The sequence below is a fragment of the Camellia sinensis genome, chromosome 7 (genome assembly GCF_055761805.1).
Source record: "Camellia sinensis isolate YWXY chromosome 7, ASM5576180v1, whole genome shotgun sequence".
NCBI classification, from domain to species: domain Eukaryota; kingdom Viridiplantae; phylum Streptophyta; class Magnoliopsida; order Ericales; family Theaceae; genus Camellia; species Camellia sinensis.
This window is the reverse complement of record NC_138967.1, coordinates 4,981,862-5,002,215: the sequence shown is the minus strand read 5'-3', so window position 1 is coordinate 5,002,215 and position 20,354 is coordinate 4,981,862. Positions and strand designations below refer to the sequence as shown.

The 20,354-nt window shown below is 30.6% G+C and overlaps 1 protein-coding gene across 1 annotated transcript; it reads left to right on the top strand.

The window, feature by feature from the left end:
• The first annotated feature begins 16,967 nt into the window (after positions 1 to 16,967).
• LOC114292025 (uncharacterized) lies at positions 16,968 to 18,204 on the top strand. The gene is made up of 3 exons (XM_082880393.1): positions 16,968 to 17,425; positions 17,683 to 17,751; positions 17,901 to 18,204. Exons 1-3 carry the CDS (start codon positions 16,968 to 16,970, stop codon positions 18,202 to 18,204), a joined length of 831 nt encoding a protein of 276 aa, XP_082736519.1.
• The last annotated feature ends 2,150 nt before the right edge of the window (positions 18,205 to 20,354 follow it).

Here is a 20,354-nt window from a genome sequence, read left to right as displayed (position 1 = left end):
AATATATGATCTATGTGATTGTTCACACCATTTATTTGATTTTTATTTTTTTATCCTATGTTGTACAGTGCTCATGTGAATATTGACATCATGGTTTTGCTCAATGCAACCATGGTCATGTTATTTAACTATTCACAGCACATATAGTTTGCACTTGTTATGATTTACCATTTGTGACCATTAACGGTAAATTTGTTTCTAATTGAACAAACAGATGTTGCTCATAGATTTCATGACAAAGGAAAAAGAGAACAGTTCCACATCAAAGACAAACTTGAACAAATAGCCAACCCCCCGAAAGTGAACATGAAAAAGGTCAACTACCGATCTAACATCATTAGGTTAGTGAAACTGATGACGAGCACCAAGTTCTCGGACCCTCAGCTAGATTGTTTGAAGGAAATGCCATTTTGGTAGTTGTTTGATGTGTTGAGGATTGGTAAAGTTGACCTCAACAAATGCATGAAGTTCAACGATGTCATCGCATGCGTGCTAGAGACGTACAAGGCATCAAAAGACACATTTTACATCGGCGAGAAAAATATAAATATGAATTTCACATCATTTGCGATTTTGTAAATATTAAAATACATTAGACAAAAGAACCATATTTAGTTATTTTGATTGTTCTTAATAAGATACAATGACATGTTGTCATAATATTTGCTACTAGAAAGTCAATGTTAATATTCATATTGGTTTATGTTGTTTTATAATTATGTACACATAACCATCGGCTTAGTGCAACTAAATTAATTTATTTGATGTTTTATTCATGATATTAACATTCACATCAATAATCTAATTGTGCATAAATGTACACTGCATGTTTGTGTACACACAAAAATGATGGTTTGTAGTTAATGTAATGCTAATGTAGTCATATTTTTAGAGATTAAAAAATCGATGTAAACCTTCACATTGTTGTCAACTGTTTTATAATTGTGTATACATAATCATTGGCTTAATGTGATATGTGGGCAATGCAATTTTGATTTAAACTTTAATATCATCATTCCATATTAGTAATTAATACTTTGAAATCATAGTGCATTTATCTATATTCCAGAATTCATGTGAACCTTCACATTCATATGTCTTAGTGTGAACATTCACATCATGTTTGTATTCAAAATGAAAGTTGAGGCTTGTGATTGTGTAATTTGATGCAATACTGATGTGAACCTTAATATCACATTGTCACAGTGATAATGAACACAACGAAAACATATTCATCATTCAATATTATATGGGTGTGTGACTAATATTAACATCAATTGATAGCACAATGATAAATATGCAATTCAAATTAATGTGAATATTAACACTGATTAATAATATGAACATTTACATCATTTTTATATCAGACATATTACCAATGTTAAAAAATCATTGCTACATTGAAATCCAATAACAAAAAATCAAAATCAATTACAATAACAGAATCATGTTTACTAACCCAAGCAAATATCACTGGAGATGTGAATATTCACATAAATATGGATATGAAAACAAAAGTAATGTGAATATTCACAGAAATGTGTTTAATATTCACATGATAAATTTTCAATTCAAATTAATGTGAATATTAACACTGATTAATAATATGAACATTTACATCATTTTTATATCAGACACAGTACCAATCTCAAAAAATCATTACTACATTGAAATCCAATAACAAAAAATCAAAATCAATGACAATAACAGAATTATGTTCACTAACCTAACTTTTTGTCCAAAACACCCCTGCTACGTTTTTGAATGTCTCTTGCTATTCAAACCAACAGAATCCGAAAATATAGGAGCACGCTTAGGCAAAGCGAACATAATTCCACAAAAATCCTATATTCCATACGTGTGAAATCGTCTCATCATCTCATCGTTTCATCACCTTAACTCCTTTATTGTCTCATCCACGTTGTCGGCCGCCGGAATCACCATTGTCATCCTTCATTTATGTTGTGAATCTTCACAATGATTATTTGTGACAATCCAACCGTCTCATAATGGGTACCAAACGTAATTGATTTCACTCATTTTGTTTATAAATCTTAAACCCTAACTATTTTTTGTCCCAATGCGAACTTCTACACATCCCCATGATTATATTGATATGATTTTGGTCTTTATTGTTCATATTATTGTTGTTATTTCCCTTTCTTGCAGTCGTTGTTGGTATTGATGATATCCCTGAATGGATGTAAATCCCCTAATATTTTTGCTTTTTTTCATATATATATATATATATATATATATATTAACTGTTGTTGTTGCTATTCCCATGATGTAAACATTCATATAGAAACCATGGTGTGCATAAAATTGTTACATGATTGTTGTGGACCACTTCATTTGTATGTTACATTGTGAAGATTTACATCAAGCTAATACTTATGAAAAATCTCATTTCTTGGACTAGTTATGTGATATGTGGATAAAACTATTGCTTTCTGATGTTGACATTCATACCGATGTGAATATTCACAATATGTTTTGATTCCTACCAAAATTGTGGTGTGTGGTTAATGTATTGTTAATACTGTCATGTTTTTGTACTTTGTAAGCTATAAATGTGAACATTCACATCATTCTTATATTCAAAACAAGACTTGTTTTTGTGGCTATGTAATATGATACACTGTTAATGTCAATCTCCACATTAACATGTGTATGTGGATATAATGCGAAAAATACCTTTAACAATTATCCATTCTCACTTAATGTTGTCCATGTTTGTCAACTTCGTATTCACATCATGTTTGAGTATGATGCAAAAATTTATAGTTTGTAGTTGATGAATTGGTGCTATTGTCATGATGTTTAGTAGTATGTAGTTGTTGTGAATATTTACATTGGTGCAATTTGGTTATAAATGTGTGCACATAACCATTGTCTTAATGTGCATCGTTTTAAATGTCATGTTAATGTAAACTTTAACATTGGCAATGGTAATGAGCTTCCCATTCTACAAAACTTAGTCACACCCAATGTTATATAGGTGTGTGAATATTATCATTCATGTGTGTGACCATTCCTATCTATGTCTCATTAGCAATGTGGACATTTACATCTCTAATTGCATGAATATTGTTGAATGTGAACATTCACAGTGACTAATGATGTGATGATATCAATGTGCACATATGCTCCACAATTCTATTGAAACCTAATTTAATGTTCATATAGACACTCACTATTGTGCATGTCCATATAACAGATATTGCACCTAAAATCTACGCAAAAATAAAGAGGAATGAGTATCATGTCAAAAGGAGAGCATGCCTATAGAGAGAAGCACTCACATCAACATGCATTGTGTCAATTACTGATCGAACATTATGAGCTTAGTGAAACTGATAACAAGCACCAAGTTCTCAAAGGCTCAACTAGACTACTTGAGGCAAATTTCATTTTGGATATTATTTGATGTATTGATGAATGCTAAGATCGACCAATGCATGAAGTTTGATGACGCCATCATACGTGTGTTGGAAACATACAAGCCCATTAAAAACTATTATTGATATGAATATTATGATTTTCTCTGATACAAAACTCATGATGTGCAAAATCAATGTATCTACTACCAATAGATATGAACTTCATATCTTTTGTGATTTTTTAAATATTGGAATACATAAGATAAAAGAATTAGAATTAGTTATTTTGATTATGCCTACTAAGGTACATTGGTATGTTGTCATAATGTTTGCTATTACAAAGTCAATATTAATATTTACATTGGTTTCTGTTGCTTTATAATTGTGTATATATAACCATTGGCTTAATGTGACTAAACTAATTTATTTGATATTCTATTCATGATGTTAACATTCACATCAATAATCTAATTGTGAATAAATGTATAATTCATGTTTGTGTACACATGGAAATAACGATTTGTGGTTAATGCAATGTTGATGTTGTCATATTTTTAGAGATTATAAAATCAATGTAAGCATTCACATTATTGTCAGTTGTTTTACAATTATGTACACATAATCATTAGTTTAATGTGATTTGTGGGCAATACAATTTTGATGTGAACTTTAATATCACCATTACATACTGGTAATTAACACTTTAAAATCATATTGTCTTTATCTATATTCCAGAATTCACGTGAACCTTCCCATTTGTATGTTTTAGTGTGAACATTCACATAGTGCTTTGAAACGTTCTCTCTCCATTTAATCTCAACCAACATGTAAGAACATACTTTAACACTCATCATCATTGTCCAAATTACACCTATTAATCTCAGATAGCCGATAGAACAATGAAATACAATTAGTAGATAACTCGCTCCGTTTTTCACACATACACTCCACGAAATGTGAATAAGACAGCACTCGCACCATATTTATTACAATAGTACTACACCCATATAAGCACACCAACAACATGAAAGTATCCATCTATTGCAAAAATACAAAAATAAGGAAGCAAACAACCACCTTATAGCCAATGATATGTGAATATTTACATTGTTCACATAATCTAAATTATCTAACCAAACAGAGATGGCACACCAAATACTACAAAAATCGTATGAAAACAATCACAAAACAAAAGAAATAAAAATAAACTAATCAACCAAAAATAACATTTTACCAATGATCCACCACAATCAATTTGTTCAAACAACTGTACATGCATCCCTGTCAAATATTTGAAACTCAAACAACAAAAAATATACATGCATTACCACTAAAAAAATAAGAATCTCATTCATTAAACATACACTTGTTGTCATGACCCAAACCCGCCCCTAAAAGCTTGGTCCATGACCGGCCTGTACATAGGCCTCCAAACAGAATTTTAGAATAATATTTAATCACATACGGGGCCTTAAGCGGAAGCAATATCAATAAAGACAACATCTATTGAGCTTGTGCATACATGATAGCTTAATTATTTCAACATTTACATACATTCCCATAGTTACATATACAATCATAGAATTATGCAGATCTCACACACACTTAAATAAGACTCCAAAAATTGCACAACTCCCAGTAATCAAAATTAAGGCCTCAACACGGAGGCGTACCCCAGGCGGCTTGGCAAACAGGTTGACCCCAATACAATACTAGTGTCAATCCCCGATGGCTCACCTACATAAACATACATAAAAACAAAGTAAGTAAGGCTCAGTGAATAATAGTATGTGATAATCCAATAAATAACTTGAATCACAAGGTATATAAATGCAGAGAACTTATAGTTAATCTTATCTTGTGGTTGCTTCCAGAATGGTCATAGGCCCAGCTTTTAATCAGAACGGCTTTAAGCCCCTGAACAGAGTGGCATTGAGCCCTTAAACAGAGTGGCGTTAAGCCCTTATCAGAATGGCATTAAGCCCTTATCAGAATGTATGAACTCAAGAGGTGTCTCGCACGGATTCTAGAGGTGACTCGCATGGCAGCACTTAGCTCCGTGCAGCACTTTGCTTCATACTAACAGATCATACAGAATGGCCATAAGCCTCATAACTTTCACAAAACGGCCATAGGCCTCAATTCACATATGTACGGACTCAAAAGGTGGCTCGTACGGATTCTAGAGGTGACTCGCATTGCAGCACTTAGTTCCGTATAGCACTTTGTTCCATATCAGAAATCATTAGGTCTTTAAGACCGATCAATCCATACCATGTCATAACATAGCGTAAACAGAGCTGATAAACAGAACAAATTTATGCGTATTCTTAATTATGCTTGAATCATAAACAGAAATCAGAGTTCATGCTTGAGTGTACATGGTACATCCAATGGTGCTAACAAACCAATATAGAGCGTACTTGTTAGTTCCATAAAAGAACCTCTGGTACCGGGAACTTGTAACATACTTGAACCACGGTATTATTACCCCCGGGCAAGGGCCATAGACCACGATATTGTTACCCCCGGGCAAGGGCCATAGACCACGGTATTATTACCCCCGGGCAAGGGCCATGTGCTAAGGACGCTATGAATACTTTTACATATATGGACAATCATTCATTGATTGAAAACATAACATATAAACAAAATAGAGCATTTCTTGTCGTATCATGTTATTACCGTACGCTTAACAAAGACAGAATAACTCACCTTCTAACGTAGGCCACATAATGATGCATTTATGTCATAGATTCTGAACAACCTCAGGTCCATATGTAATATAACAAAATAACTTCAGCTTCATAAGGATGCACCTAGCTTTTCCAATTATCTTGATTCTTCGGAGGTGTCCACACTTGATAACTCAGAACTGAATGGCCCATGGCCTATTGATAGCAAATCGGTATGCTCTCATTTCACACAGAAACCGTTATTCAAGAATGAACATAACTTTTCTTTATTCATTAAGAAATGACGTAGTTCACTTACGGAGAATAGAATATAGATATTATCTATTAGTCAGAAGCATACAGATTCAACGATTCCAAAGATACGTAGATTCCATAGTTCCATAATGCTTAATAAGGCTCTTAGATTTTCCAATCGACATAATGTTAACATAATTACTTGCAAAGAACGGAATATTAACAACGAAAATCATTAACGATATGTAAATGTACAACCACAGTACTACTACTCACAGTGGTAGGTTTCTGATAGCGGTGGAACGATGTCCTCTTCTTGACCTTACCCAAATCCTTGTTCTTCCCTTTTATTTCTTCAATTTTCCCAAGCTTCTTGGTTGATCTTCTTCCTCTCTCTTCTATTTTCTTCAATCAACCTCAAATCCCCCATGGATGATGAGTTTTGCCTCTCCCTCTCTCTCCACAGTTCACTTTCTCTCTCCCTTAGATATTTGACCCAAAGTGATGAGTTCAACAACTCATATATCTATGCATATGTAATACACACATAAGTTCATCATAATAGAGGGAACCAAACGTGCCCTTACGAATCGCACAAAATCAAATTCTAATTAAACTTCCCAGATGACTCTAAAAATCATGTTGATCATAAATATGTCCCATATTCTAGTTTCTGAAGCCTCTAAGGCCTTCAATTTGCAGTACCAAGTTAACCACCCAAACGTACATTAACGAATCAGACAAATTAGATTTCCAATTAATTTTCCCAAATAGTTCCAAAAATTCTCATTAACATATACAAGTACTCAATTTTGATTTCTGAACCCATAAAGGTCGATAATTTAAATTTTAAAGTCGTAACTCAATAGATAGTTCTTCAATTCCAATAGATATAATTTAATTAAAACACATTATCCCCTAGTTAAATAAGGATGACTTCTTATACGCATTTTGGCGTCGTTACACTTGCATTACCCATGTATTCTAAAAAATGCACATGATTCAAAAACAAAGCATACAATCCTCCACATAAATGAACAATACTAACCTTGAGAAAGAAATTCTATAATCATAGCCATCGTGAACATTTACGTTGGTGCTATATTCTTATAAATGTATGCACATAACATTACAATTACCATTTTTTTTACAATTGTTGTTGTTATTATTGTTGTTAGTATTGTTCAAAAGATGTGAACCTCTTAAAAAAAATCCAAAAAATAATGATATAATTGTCTGTTATGATGTCCATTTTTGTACGCTTGGTTTGCTATGACCATTCACACAATGTAGACATTCACATGGGAAATATGTTGTGATGTTTTCTAAACATTCACATTGATAATAATATTTGCATATAAATATATACACATTACAATTGTCTTAATATTTTCTAACCATTCACCAGTCCATAATGGTTATTATATCTTTTAGTTATGTGACTTGATAAAATGTTGATCTCAATGGCAAAATCACATACGTGTACTCATTTGTGTTTGTAAATATATCCATTAATACTTACATATAAATGATCAACTACTTATTTTCAATATGGCAGTAACCCTACGTCAAATTGATTATAATAGAGATTTATCATTCTAGTTAGAGGTAAGTTGGCAGCCCATAATGTGAATATTCCAAACAATGTGAAGTGTGAACATCCACATCTGGTCTCTTATGTTGAAATTGGTGTGAATGTTCACATCGTAATTTATGTTAAGGCCCATTTTCAATTACATTATGTCCTATGTTTATTATAGTTGACTATAGATGTAAATATTCACATTGTATATAAATAAAGTGCATGCCCATTAGAATTAATGTGAATCTTCACATTTATTTATTACATTGTGAATATTCACATCATTTTTTTGTCCAAATAAACATTGTGGCTTGTGGTTATATGACTGAATACAACAGTTTAATGTAAACTTTAACATCATAATCGCATAGTAGTAATGAACACAATGAAAATATATACACTATTCAATATTATATGGATGTGTGAATATCCACACTGATTGACAACACAAATGACAAATTAAGCATATAAGATTAACAAAAAACCAAAAATAATGGCAGCAACAGAATTAGAAATTTGACAAATCTCAATCTCTCAAAAAATAAAAAACTATCATTCACATCTTCATCTTCATCTTTATCTTCATCTTCATCGTCATCATTATCACTATCAATAACAACCCAAGCAATTCCACTATTACACCAATCTAATCCAAATCAAACCAAATGCACATTCAAAGAATAAGTTTGTAACAAAATCGACTGGATACAAAATTGAGTTTTGAATTCGCTCTCTCCCTTTGATTCAAATCATTCTCTCTCCCTTTGATTTTCGGCTGGAATTACAACAATGGCAGAAAATAGAGTTTTGAATCACAACAATGGAAAAAGACAATCTTCAAACCCAAAAATTATTTTAAATTTTTTTTTTTTTGAACTACACCTATGGAAGAACCCATATGAGCAAACCAACAAAAATACACATGCAACACCAGTAAAAAATCAGAACCTCATTCATCAAACATACACTTGTATTACCCATGTATTCAAGAAAATGTCATGATTCAAAAACAGAGCATGCAATCCTTTACATAAATGAACATGCATTCATAAACAAAATTATACTAACCTTGAGAAAGAAATTCTGTAATCGTTCTCTACCTTCGATCAATGACTGGTCTCCAACAATTATGTAACAAACCAGAGCACACACAAACACCAAACTACGAAAATGAACACACCTATGGACAGAAACCCGGCATCGTCGTCTTTTTCTCTCCCACTACACAGAAACCCGTCTTTTTATCCACTGCACCAAAATCCTACCATAATGGAACCTTACCATAAACAATCGACATTGATTAATTGAATCAGATCCATCAACATGAATAACACTAACAAACAAAATAGAGACATGTATTTCCCTTTTTTTGTATATATTACGTATCAACATAATATATAAGGGTATAATAGTCCTCAAAAAATATAAAATTAGGAAAAAAGGATCTCATGGAATAAAAGTACAAACATATGAGACTAACTAGGTTATAAAAAGGATCTCTTGGACTTATTGGGTTAGAGCACTCCTAAATGAGATTTATCAATAAAAATCCCTAAAAAGAAAAAAATAAATAAAAAAAACTAAAATATTAATATAAAATTTATATTAATTGAAACCCGAAAACCAAACGTGGAAGCTTGCCACTATTCTCAAGCGTCCCACCAAGTCCACCATCGTTGGGACCATTCTCACTTCATTGCTCAGTCTCTCTTCGACAAGATAGTACTCTCTCTCTCTCTCTATCTCTCTCTCTTATATTTTTAGTTGTTTTTCTGATTCCTTTGATTTTTATGGTTAACTTTGTATCTATGGTGTTGATTTGGTAGTTGTCGACAGAGCAAGCATTTACAGACCCTGATAATTACTTCAATTTGGAGCTACACAATAGTCTGGAGACAAACTTCGGAAAATGGGAAACAAACATGAGAAAGTGAGAATGTGGAAGTGTTTAGTTATGATCAGTTTCTTGAGTCTCTATCTAAATGTCTTGTGGCAATAGCTTTAAGACTCCAAAATAGTTGTTGTCTTTTAATAATAGAATAGATGACAGAAATGTATAATTCAGATTTTAATTCATGGGATTGTTTGGGATTATCGTATATTTTTTATTTTTTATAAAAAAATGTAATGAAAAATAAAGAAGTAATATGACTCAAAAAAATAAAAAGTGTGCTAATATAAGTTAGCCAAACAATCCGTAAATGTAAGTTTTACTATATATGAGTTGAATCTAGGGGCATTTATACACAAGTTATGAACTTATACTCTATTAAGTCTTAACTAAGATTTTTTGGACTTTCAAATCCCATTAAATTTATGATAGTCGGAATTGCCCTTCAAACAATGATTGTTCATCATTTATGATTATTATAAAAGAATATGATGATTTGACATTTATTTTGATTTTTAAAACTTTAAAATATCAACTTTCAAATTGAAAAAACAAAAAAAAAATTAAATTAAATTAAATAGAAAAAATTGAATTATTTTTGTGCAAAACTGAAAAATAAATAAATAAATAACTTTAAAAATGAAAAAAAAAATTGATAACGTTCTCAGTTTTAAAACTAAAAAAAAAAACTGATAATGTTCGCGATTTTATTGAATAGTTGAATCAAATCAATAAGTAGAAGGGCAAAAACGTTTAATCTCATGTTCAGTTTTTTTTTATCAGTTAGTAAAACAATTATCTAGAAAATTACTATGTAAAATTGATAATATTATTAGTTTTAAAATTTAAGAAAAACTGATAATATTATCAGTTTTACTAAAAAGGACTTATTGGTTCAAAAAATCTTAGATAGGACTTGAACTACCATAACATTTGTTAATGGAGCTACCATAACATTTGTAAATAAGACTTTTATGTAATTAACTCTTGAATATAAATCACTTATTATTTGGCAACAATTTAAATAAAATAGTTTTTTTTTGTTTATTTGTTACAAGTTGTCATATTATCTTTTATTTTTTTATACATCTTTTCATAAAGATTCACTAAATAAGCAAATTCCAAGCCACATTATTTTTTGTGTATGAATTTTTGCCTCATTTAGGAACAAGCTATAACTTTTTTACTTTTTAATTAAAATATGAAGTAAAAAAAAATAAATATACTTGAGATGACTTTTAAATTTTTATAAAAAGATATGTAGAAAGTAAAAAAGAAATAAAATATTTAATCTTTTTATATAAATTATTGACTTTTTAATTTTTATTAACTTTTTAATTTTTTAAACTAAGGGGTTGTTTGGGGTGTCCTAAATAAGTGTACTTTTTGTCTTTTTAGACTAAAAAATTGAGGAAGAAAATATGGATGTTTGGGTTAACTTTTTTACTTTTTATGGAAAAATGTGTAATAAAAAATTGTAAACATTAATCTGTAGAGAAAAATTAGAACTGGGAGTTGTGCAGCCGTAATTGTTGACTTTTGATGAATAGTGTTAACTTTTTAACTTTTTAAGTAACTTTTTGACTTTTTTACAATATGTCAAACTTAACCTAAAATTGAATATTCTCCAGTGATGCCAATCTTTAGAGCTTGGATAAATAGAAGTACATTAACCAGAAAATTGAATGGAGATAACCGTTTGTTTGTCTAATTTGCTTAAGGATCGGTTGGAATGATTAAATAAGTATACCTTTTAATTTTTTATAAAAAATATGTATTAAAAAATAAAAGGATGATATGACCTAAATAAATGTACTTATTTATGAAATGTCAAACAAATTTTTAATGAATGTGACATTTTTCCGATGTAATTAAAAGTGAATAGGTTAAAATAATTCTAATAAAAATATAAAAAATCAAATTGAAATTTTAATAAAAATATAATAGTATTAATAAGATAAAGAAAAATATCACATATGCTTTACATACCAATTTTTTTACCTTAATTAACCAGATAGACAAAAAGCAACTTTACAAAGTGCAAATTATTTATTACAAATTAAAGTATAAAAATGAAAATAAAAATTTAATAAAAGTATAATGTAATTAACCCTTTTAATTGGAGTTGAATAAATTCACTCCAAGCCCAAGAAAAAAATCAAACTTGTACTATCCAAGCCCAACAAACTCCAAGCTGAAAAAAAAGCCCAACAAATTTACGAGTTGGGACTATCCAAATCGTGTCACCAGACAGGGCATGTTCTCTGCTGTTGGAATGTTTGGACTAGTCATTGGGCTTGTTTGGTGTAATTCACCTAAGTTATGTATACTTTTTTTTTTTTTTTAAAAAAAAAAATCGTGTTAAATTATTTGGTATAATTTTTGTTTTCTTATTAGGCAGAAAAACTTAAATAAATTGAAAATCATCTAAAATTTGATAAAGGTTATTTTGATTTTCACTTTTTAATTATTAACTTTTGAGATTGTGTTCTTTGGGCCAATTTGGGTGGTTTGACTTTTAATCTATTTTAAGTCATATCACTTCTCTATTTTTTACCCAATTTTTCAAAAAAAGTCAAAAAAAAAAACTAAAAAACTGACTTTTAATCAACTTTCTAAAATAATTGTTTTCAATTTTAATTTTGAAAAAAAAATTGTGTTCCTTATTGCTGGTCTATGCATAACAATATTGCACGTGGAAAGGCTACTGTAATAGGTTGAGATTTTTTTCTCAATTTTAAATTTAAATTTGACTATTATATTAAAGTTTATGAAGTTCAGTATGGATTTTGTTTTAATAATTTAAAATATTATATTTTGTAAGATTTTTTTTTTTCTTTTTGTATGTGTCCTTAATGAAAAAAATTAAAAAATTAGACTTGTTTCCTAATTGAAAGTTGAACTGAATCAGATAATTAGGGTCTTTGATCAATAAGAGTCATTAAATGAAAGACTCTTACTGGTCATAATCTTTTGAAAAATTCAACTGACTCATATTTTTATAAACAAAGACTCTGATCAGTAAGAGTCTTTCATTTAATGGCTCTTACCGATCAGGAAAAACTTCAACTGTCTGGTTCAGTTAAAAATTTAATTGCAAACAATTCATTCCCAAAATTAAATTTCAACAATGGTAATATTTTTCATTTTTTGCGAAGATAAACATAATAAAATAAAAATATTACAATTATCCTATTAAAAATTTATAAATAATATAAGAAATTCTAACATACACACTCGTTGTGCCATTTTCTAACATACAATCTTTCTCCTCTTAAAAAAAAAAAAAAACATAGGTAACGTTTGATTTGCTTTTGGAATCATTATTTGGATCAAAATATTTCAAAACCCTTTTTAAAAAAAACTCATAATCAAACAAAGTTTTTAAAACTTAAAAAAAAAAAACTCCTAACCAAACAACTTTTCAAAATTCTATTTTTTTTTATAAAAAAGAAATAATAAAAATCATTTTTTTTATATTTTAGTTTTTTTGAAAAAATAATTTTTTATTTTTGAAAAAATATATTTTATATATCTAAAATTTTTTAAAATTAAAAAAATAAATATTTTTTTAAAAAAATAAAATAAAATAATTAAAATAAAGGGGCACTTTTTCATAAATCCATTTTCACTTACTTATGTTCCATTTAGTTCACATTATTTTCTTATACTCTAATAAGTTCTGTGAGTGACATAATTACCAAAATACCCCTAATGATATTCATATTTGCAGTGTAAATGTCTTGTGATGTGAACATTCACACCGTTAATGTGAATATTAACATGTCAATGTGAATATTCACATTCACATTGTAAAATATGAATATTTACATCACCAAATTACTAATTGTTCAAAAAATATTTCTAAAGGTAAAAATGTTCATAAAATACTTTAAATATAAGAATTATGATTTGGTAGATCAAATGTTCAAGTAATAGGACTTATTGGAATACAATGATAACTTATGGATTAATTGGGATACAAACACTTGAAAATATTTTATGCTTGTGGGGTTGGGCCCATGTGAAAGTAGATGGCACAAACAAAAACGAATTACAGTCAATATTTTTATCGATATCCAAATAGTCATAACCATCGGGATTTGAATTCGACACACCGATGTAAAATTTTAAGTTGGTTTTATGTATTGGCAAAATAATTTATTATGTTTTAAATATGTATTACCTAATCCAAATTATACTTAACCGGTACAAAAATTATGAAGAAGTGAAAAATAAATATAATAAATACAACACACATTAAAAAAATAAAAAAAATATTTACAATAAAAAAATATTTATCCTAAAAAAATAAAATTTATAAAATTTTTAAATATTTTAAAAAGAATAAACCAAAAATAATTTCAAAATATAACTCAAAACTCTTTCAAAACCTATAAAAGCATCTCTAACGTTTACCCATTTTTTCATCAAATTTGAGTAAAAGTCGTATCTGATATCGCGCGTTCCAACGAAGCAATCTAGGATTTCATCAGACCACCAGTAGACCGGGGAATGATTGAAAGATGTCTGGCCGGTCAACTAACCAGTGCAATTTTTCTAGATTCTGAAATAAATTTTTGCAAGAAGGTGGTTGACCAGAGAGATAATCGGCCGGTCGTCCAATAATAGTGTATGTTGCAACGAAAGCCTACATCTCTAATGACCATGTATAGTAAATTGATAAAAAAAACATAGTCATCATCAATTTGATGAAAAGTTTAAAATATTTTGAATTTGATGCTACCTTGATATAAACATTATAGTAATAAAAATCTACTATTTTCATCAAATTTAAATTTGATAAAAGAAAAAAAAGGATAAATTACACTTACACCTATGAGATTTGGGTTTAATACATCTCATCTTCTGACGTTTGGAAAATTATATTAACTCTTATGTCATTGTAATTATTTAAATTAAATGAAAGTATTGAACTCACACACTCTCTATTTTTCTTACTTTGTTTTACTTCTTTTATTTATTTTTTTCTTTTCTGTTCTTTATTTTTTTTTCAATGTAATTTTTTCTATTTTTCTACTATGAATGGTTGTCTTTTTATATAAATAGGAATTTGTAAAATAAGACAATTAATCACAAAAGTAAAAATATAATTTCCAAAATATCAAAAAGTGAGATGTAACCAAACCTCAAGAGGTGTCAATGTAATTTACCAAAGAAAAAATAAAACATTAGAGACGCTTTCTCTTTTCAAAATTCATTAAAAAAATAAGGACTTATTTGGATTGTATCTCAAGATATAATTTTTAAGAATTTTTTTTTAAAATTTTGTTTAGTTCAATTTTTTTTAAAAAAAAATAAATAAATAATCACTTTCTCTCTCTTACGCATCAATCAATCATTTTTTCTATTTATTTTCTCCTTCTCAATCACTTTTTCTTTCACATACATCTACTCAACTATAACATAATATCAAATCATCTCAAATTCCTAAACTTCAAAATTATTTTCAAAATATACAACTAGACAAACCAAAAAAAATTATAGGCCCCAAATTTTATACTAAATAAATGATCAAATATCTTACATGGGTGTGGGGTCTACAAAATTACGGATGCCACACCCATGTGAGACATTTAGTCATTTATTTGGTAGAAAATTTAAGGAATTTTTATTGATAAATCCATTTTAGAGTTGTTATAACCCATTAGGTCCACAGAATATTATTATAACCTGATTAGTCCCATATACTTTTCTTTTTATTCCATGAGACCCATTTTACTAGTTTTATATTTTTAACTGGACTATTATGCCCTTATATATATGTATACATATATTGTGAAGATACACATCTTTTTTCGTTTATTCTGTTTCGGTAGTTTCAATCTTTACGCTTTTGATCATCATTTTAATTCAGATGGATACATCTCTATTTTGCTTGTTTGTTTCAAGGCTTTGATGTGCTAGGGTTTCATTGTTGCTATTGTAGTATGGTTTGGTGATTTTCGAGTAAAGACGATAGATTGGACGGTGTTCGGTTATGACATTTTCTAGAGTATAACTAGTTGAAATCAGTTGTTTTGGAGTTACAGGATGAGTATAGGATTGCATGATTAAGGTTGATATCATTTTGGTTATGAATACATGTTCAGTTTATGTTTTGATTCATACGATGGATGAGATGCTCTGTTTTTTTATTGATATGGTTCTGATGCTCTGCTTGTTCAATTATATGTATTTGACGTGGTCCTGTGGAGGGGAGATCATTTAGATTATGTGAAGAATGTGGATGTTCTCATTTTACTTTGATGTTTGCTTAATGAGGCTCTGTGTGGGCGAGATAATTCAGAGTATATATAACAATGTAAATATTCACATCTTGTTAATATGAAGTTATGGAGGGTTGTTTGCATGTTGTGTAATGTCACCTTATTGTGGTGGTGTCATTTTGATATTGTAAAATGTTTTATGTTGTGTAAAGATGGTGGTGATAGTTTTCATTATGGATTTAGCACTTGAACTGTACACATAGGCATTTAATTTTGCACAATGTGAATTTTCATATTGTTTGGATTATTGTTGACTGTTGTATTGTTATGTTTTTACAGGAGATGGATATCTTTATGATGTTGGTGTGCACATATGGTTGCAGTACAACTGTAATAAATGTTGCCTACGCATTGTGTTATTCGCGTTTGGTGGAGTGTTTGTGTGAAAAATGGGGTGAGCTATCTGTTGGTTCTATTTCATTGTTCTGTCGGCTACCTAGGATTAATATGTGTGATTTGGACAATGAGGAAGAATTTCAAAACATGTTATTGCTTACTAAATCAATGAGGGTACAACATGTAGAAGTTGTCGTTGAGTTGAAAAGTGATATTGGTCAGTCGAGTAGCTTTGGGTCACTGCGTGTGGGTGGTGAGGAAGAAATTGATGCACTACAGAGATTTTGCCACTATAAGGAGAAAGTGTTGTTGTCAGTCCCTTGGGCAAGTGGTATTATGCATGCGGGACAATGGTTTGTTTGAGGTGTACAAGAATTTCGTGATGTTTTATGTAAGTATGCCATCCAATGTGGGTTTCAGTTTATGTATGTCAAGAACGAAACAACAAGGGTTACTGCGGTGTGTACGATGCGCTAGGAGAGAGGCTGCTTGTGGGCTATACATTATAGAGTACAACGAGCAAATGATTTTTTCTACATCAAGAGGTTCAGTGATATGCATAATTGTGGTACGGATGTCCGAACATTGAAGAATCCGAGAGTTAGTTCTGATTTGGTGTCGAGTACTATATCTGAAATTGTGAGAGACAAGTCGTTGACTCAGCCGTGTGAGGTGGTGACTATTTTGAAGAGGGATTATGGGCTAGATGTTAGTTACCACATGGTATGGTTGGGCGTGGAGAAAGCAAAGGTTATTATTCATGGAGATCACTCATTATCATTTGACCAGTTGCGGTGGTATTCGAATGCTGTGATGCGTTACAATTTGGGGAGTTATGTCAATATTGACTATGATGCGAGTAGTCAACAGTTTTGTCGTTTCTTTGTATCATTTGCTGCGTATATTTCTGGGTTCAATTCTTGTCGGCCTTTATTATTCCTGGATGGAACATTCCTCAAAAGGAAAGTACAAAGGTCAGCTACTTACGGCAATGGCGAAAGATGGAAACAATGGTTAGTATTTTTTTTAGCTGTCTATTCATGTAAATATTTATATTGAGCAGCATAGTATGGAAATATAACAGGCGATTACGCAGTGTGTTCCACATTTACACTGGTGTTAATGGTTATATCAATACACATTGATGTGAACAACAACATAATATAACTGATTGGGAAATTAACAGTAATGTGAACGTTCACATTATTATACACTGATATAAATATTTACACCATTGTCTACTAATGTAAGTTTATCCATTAATGAATAGTAATGTGAATGTTCACATCATTGATGTTTACGAAATCAAATCCAAAAACAACAATAGTAATAGAGCAATGTAAATATAAACATTCACATGACCTTTTTCCTTTATAGTGTTTTTGTAAACTACTTGTGTTACTATTCATATTGGAATATTGTGAACAATTGTTTAATGGTGTTGTGTTGTAAGTCTATTTCATGTTGCATTTGTGATTGCTGATTCAGAGACCACGGCCAATTAGTCGTGTTCTTGCATGAACTTGGCAAGGTTGTTGATGGTAAGCGTCAAATTACTTTTATTTCAGACCGTAATCTTGGTTTGTTAGAAGCGATGTCGAAGGTGTTTCCATCTGCTCACCACGGTTATTGCTTACAACACTTGAAGAACAACTTAAGAGATTGGATGAAGGGAATTGATAATGGATTTAGGGACAACCTCATTAGTAGTTTGGGTGACTATGCTTACGAACCAACTGTGGCAGGGTTCCATGAAAAGCTTGAGAAATTAAAAGCGGAGAGTAAGCAATGAGCACATAATTTTTTCAAGGACTTGCCATCTGAGCAATGGGCGAATTCATACTTCAGGTAATAGTAGTTTCCTAATGTGTTCTATTTGTCAAGTTTAGAATGGTAGCGGTGTGAATTTTCAGTTATGTTTTGTGGCAATGTGAAATTTTATATTCAGCTTCGAAGAAATTAAATTTAGTATCATACAATGTTTGTGATATTGTGCAGGGGCATGCGTTATGGGGAGATGACATCCAATGCGACAGAGTCTTTTAATAATTAGATTAAAGAAGCACGCAATCTTTCTATCACTCAAATAGTGGACACAATTCGTACTCAGTTGATGCGAAAAATGTGTGCACGACGTGATCAAGCAAACAAGTGAAATGAGTTTATTTGTCCTACATTTGAAACAATGTTTCTTGATTCGTTCAACGACAGCAGGTCTTGGCAAGTTAGCAAAGCCAATGAGGATGTGTTTAAAGTTCATTTGATACCATCTGTTACAGTTGATATTGCAAGGCGTACATGTTTTTGCTTTAAATGGAAAATCAACGGATTCCCATGTGACCATGTTGTTATTGCTATTCAGAAGAGCCGCTACAATCTCAATGATTGCGTGGAACATTACTTTTATGTAGAGACATCATGCAACCTATTCGGGTGTCATATTCCCTATACAATTGGTGGAAAAGCCGCCTTTTGATCCTACGGACTTCACTATATACCCACTAACTGTGAAAGGACCACCCGGAAGGCTGAAAAAGAATAGAATCCTATTAAGGGGTGAGAAACTGAAGCAAATAAGGTGCAGGAGATATGATAAATCGGGAAGTCATAATCGGAAATCATGCAAGGAGTCGATATAGGGTGTACATTTTTTCATTTCAACATTGTGTTTTACATGGGATTCTTATATTGATTTTTGAAATAAGATTGTGTTGTGTTGGCAAACATTGTGTTACAATAAGATTACGTTGCATTGGCGAACATAATAATGCTTTGGCAAACTTAGTATTTGATTTGTGTTTTTTCTTTATTTTTTGGGTACCAAACTGATATTTTGTTAATGTTTCAATGATGAATACATGATGTGAACATTCACACTTGTGTAAAAGAATTATATTATGTGAATACTCACACATGGGTTGAACTTTTTTACATTATTGTTGTCAATGTTGACATGAATATAAACTATGATATGAACTTTCACATGCATACAGATTAACATGGTGTGAACATTCACAACTGTTATGAATAAAACAAATGTGAATATTCACACTTGTATATATTATCCGTAATGCTGTCATGTAGACAATGTGAACATTTCTGCACAAAATATGTGTATTATAAAACAATCAGGTTCAAACAATCGCATAAATTAACATAACAACACAGCAGTATATCATAAGTGAATATGAACATTCACATCAGTGGTACAACTGTGAACATTTACATCTATAAAACATAAGTGCATATGAACATTCACATCAGTGGTACAAATGTGAATGTTCACATTTGGCAAAGATGAATAATATTCACAACTGTTATGAATAAGAACAAATGTGAATATTCACACATGTCTATGTTATCCGTAATAATGTCATGTAGACAATGTGAACATTCCTGCACAAAATATGTGTATTATAAAACAATCGGGTTCAAACAATCGCATAAATTAACATAACAACACCAAAGGTAGATCAAAATTCACAAGTGGCTTTTTTTCCATTAATAGATGTCGTATCACTGATTTACAATCAATTGTTATTTGTCAAAATGTCAAAACAATTGATATTAACATTCACATCGAGTGTTGGTTAATTTGTAGGTGGATACCCCCCACCTATAGGTTTTAATGACGCTTTGTTTTCTTATGATTCAAAAAACTGTGTACTAATAAGTCTCGTAGTCCACACCATTCAGAACTAGTGAGGCTGCCAACAATTTCTCCATGGTATATGTGCGCCCGCATGATGTAACATACTGTAGGCCCGCATTCCACCCTGTAAATGCAAAATGGTTATGATTAGCACTTGACATGTATGTTTGCATAATGGTTATGAAGGATTTGTACAAAATGTAGTGAGGCTTACGAGTCGTTGCCCTGCCGAGGACAGACATCAACTGATATGATTGGTTGTGACGGATCTTGGCCTGCTAACTTAGTCC

Bases quoted from the DNA above. Each gene is read 5' to 3' on its own strand.
- LOC114292025 (XM_082880393.1), top strand. From the start codon at position 16,968: ATGCATAATTGTGGTACGGATGTCCGAACATTGAAGAATCCGAGAGTT. The intron at 17,426-17,682 runs GTTAGTATTTTT...ATTAATGAATAG, and splicing joins GGCGAAAGATGGAAACAATG to TAATGTGAATGTTCACATCA. The intron at 17,752-17,900 runs GTAAATATAAAC...TTGCTGATTCAG, and splicing joins AACAATAGTAATAGAGCAAT to AGACCACGGCCAATTAGTCG.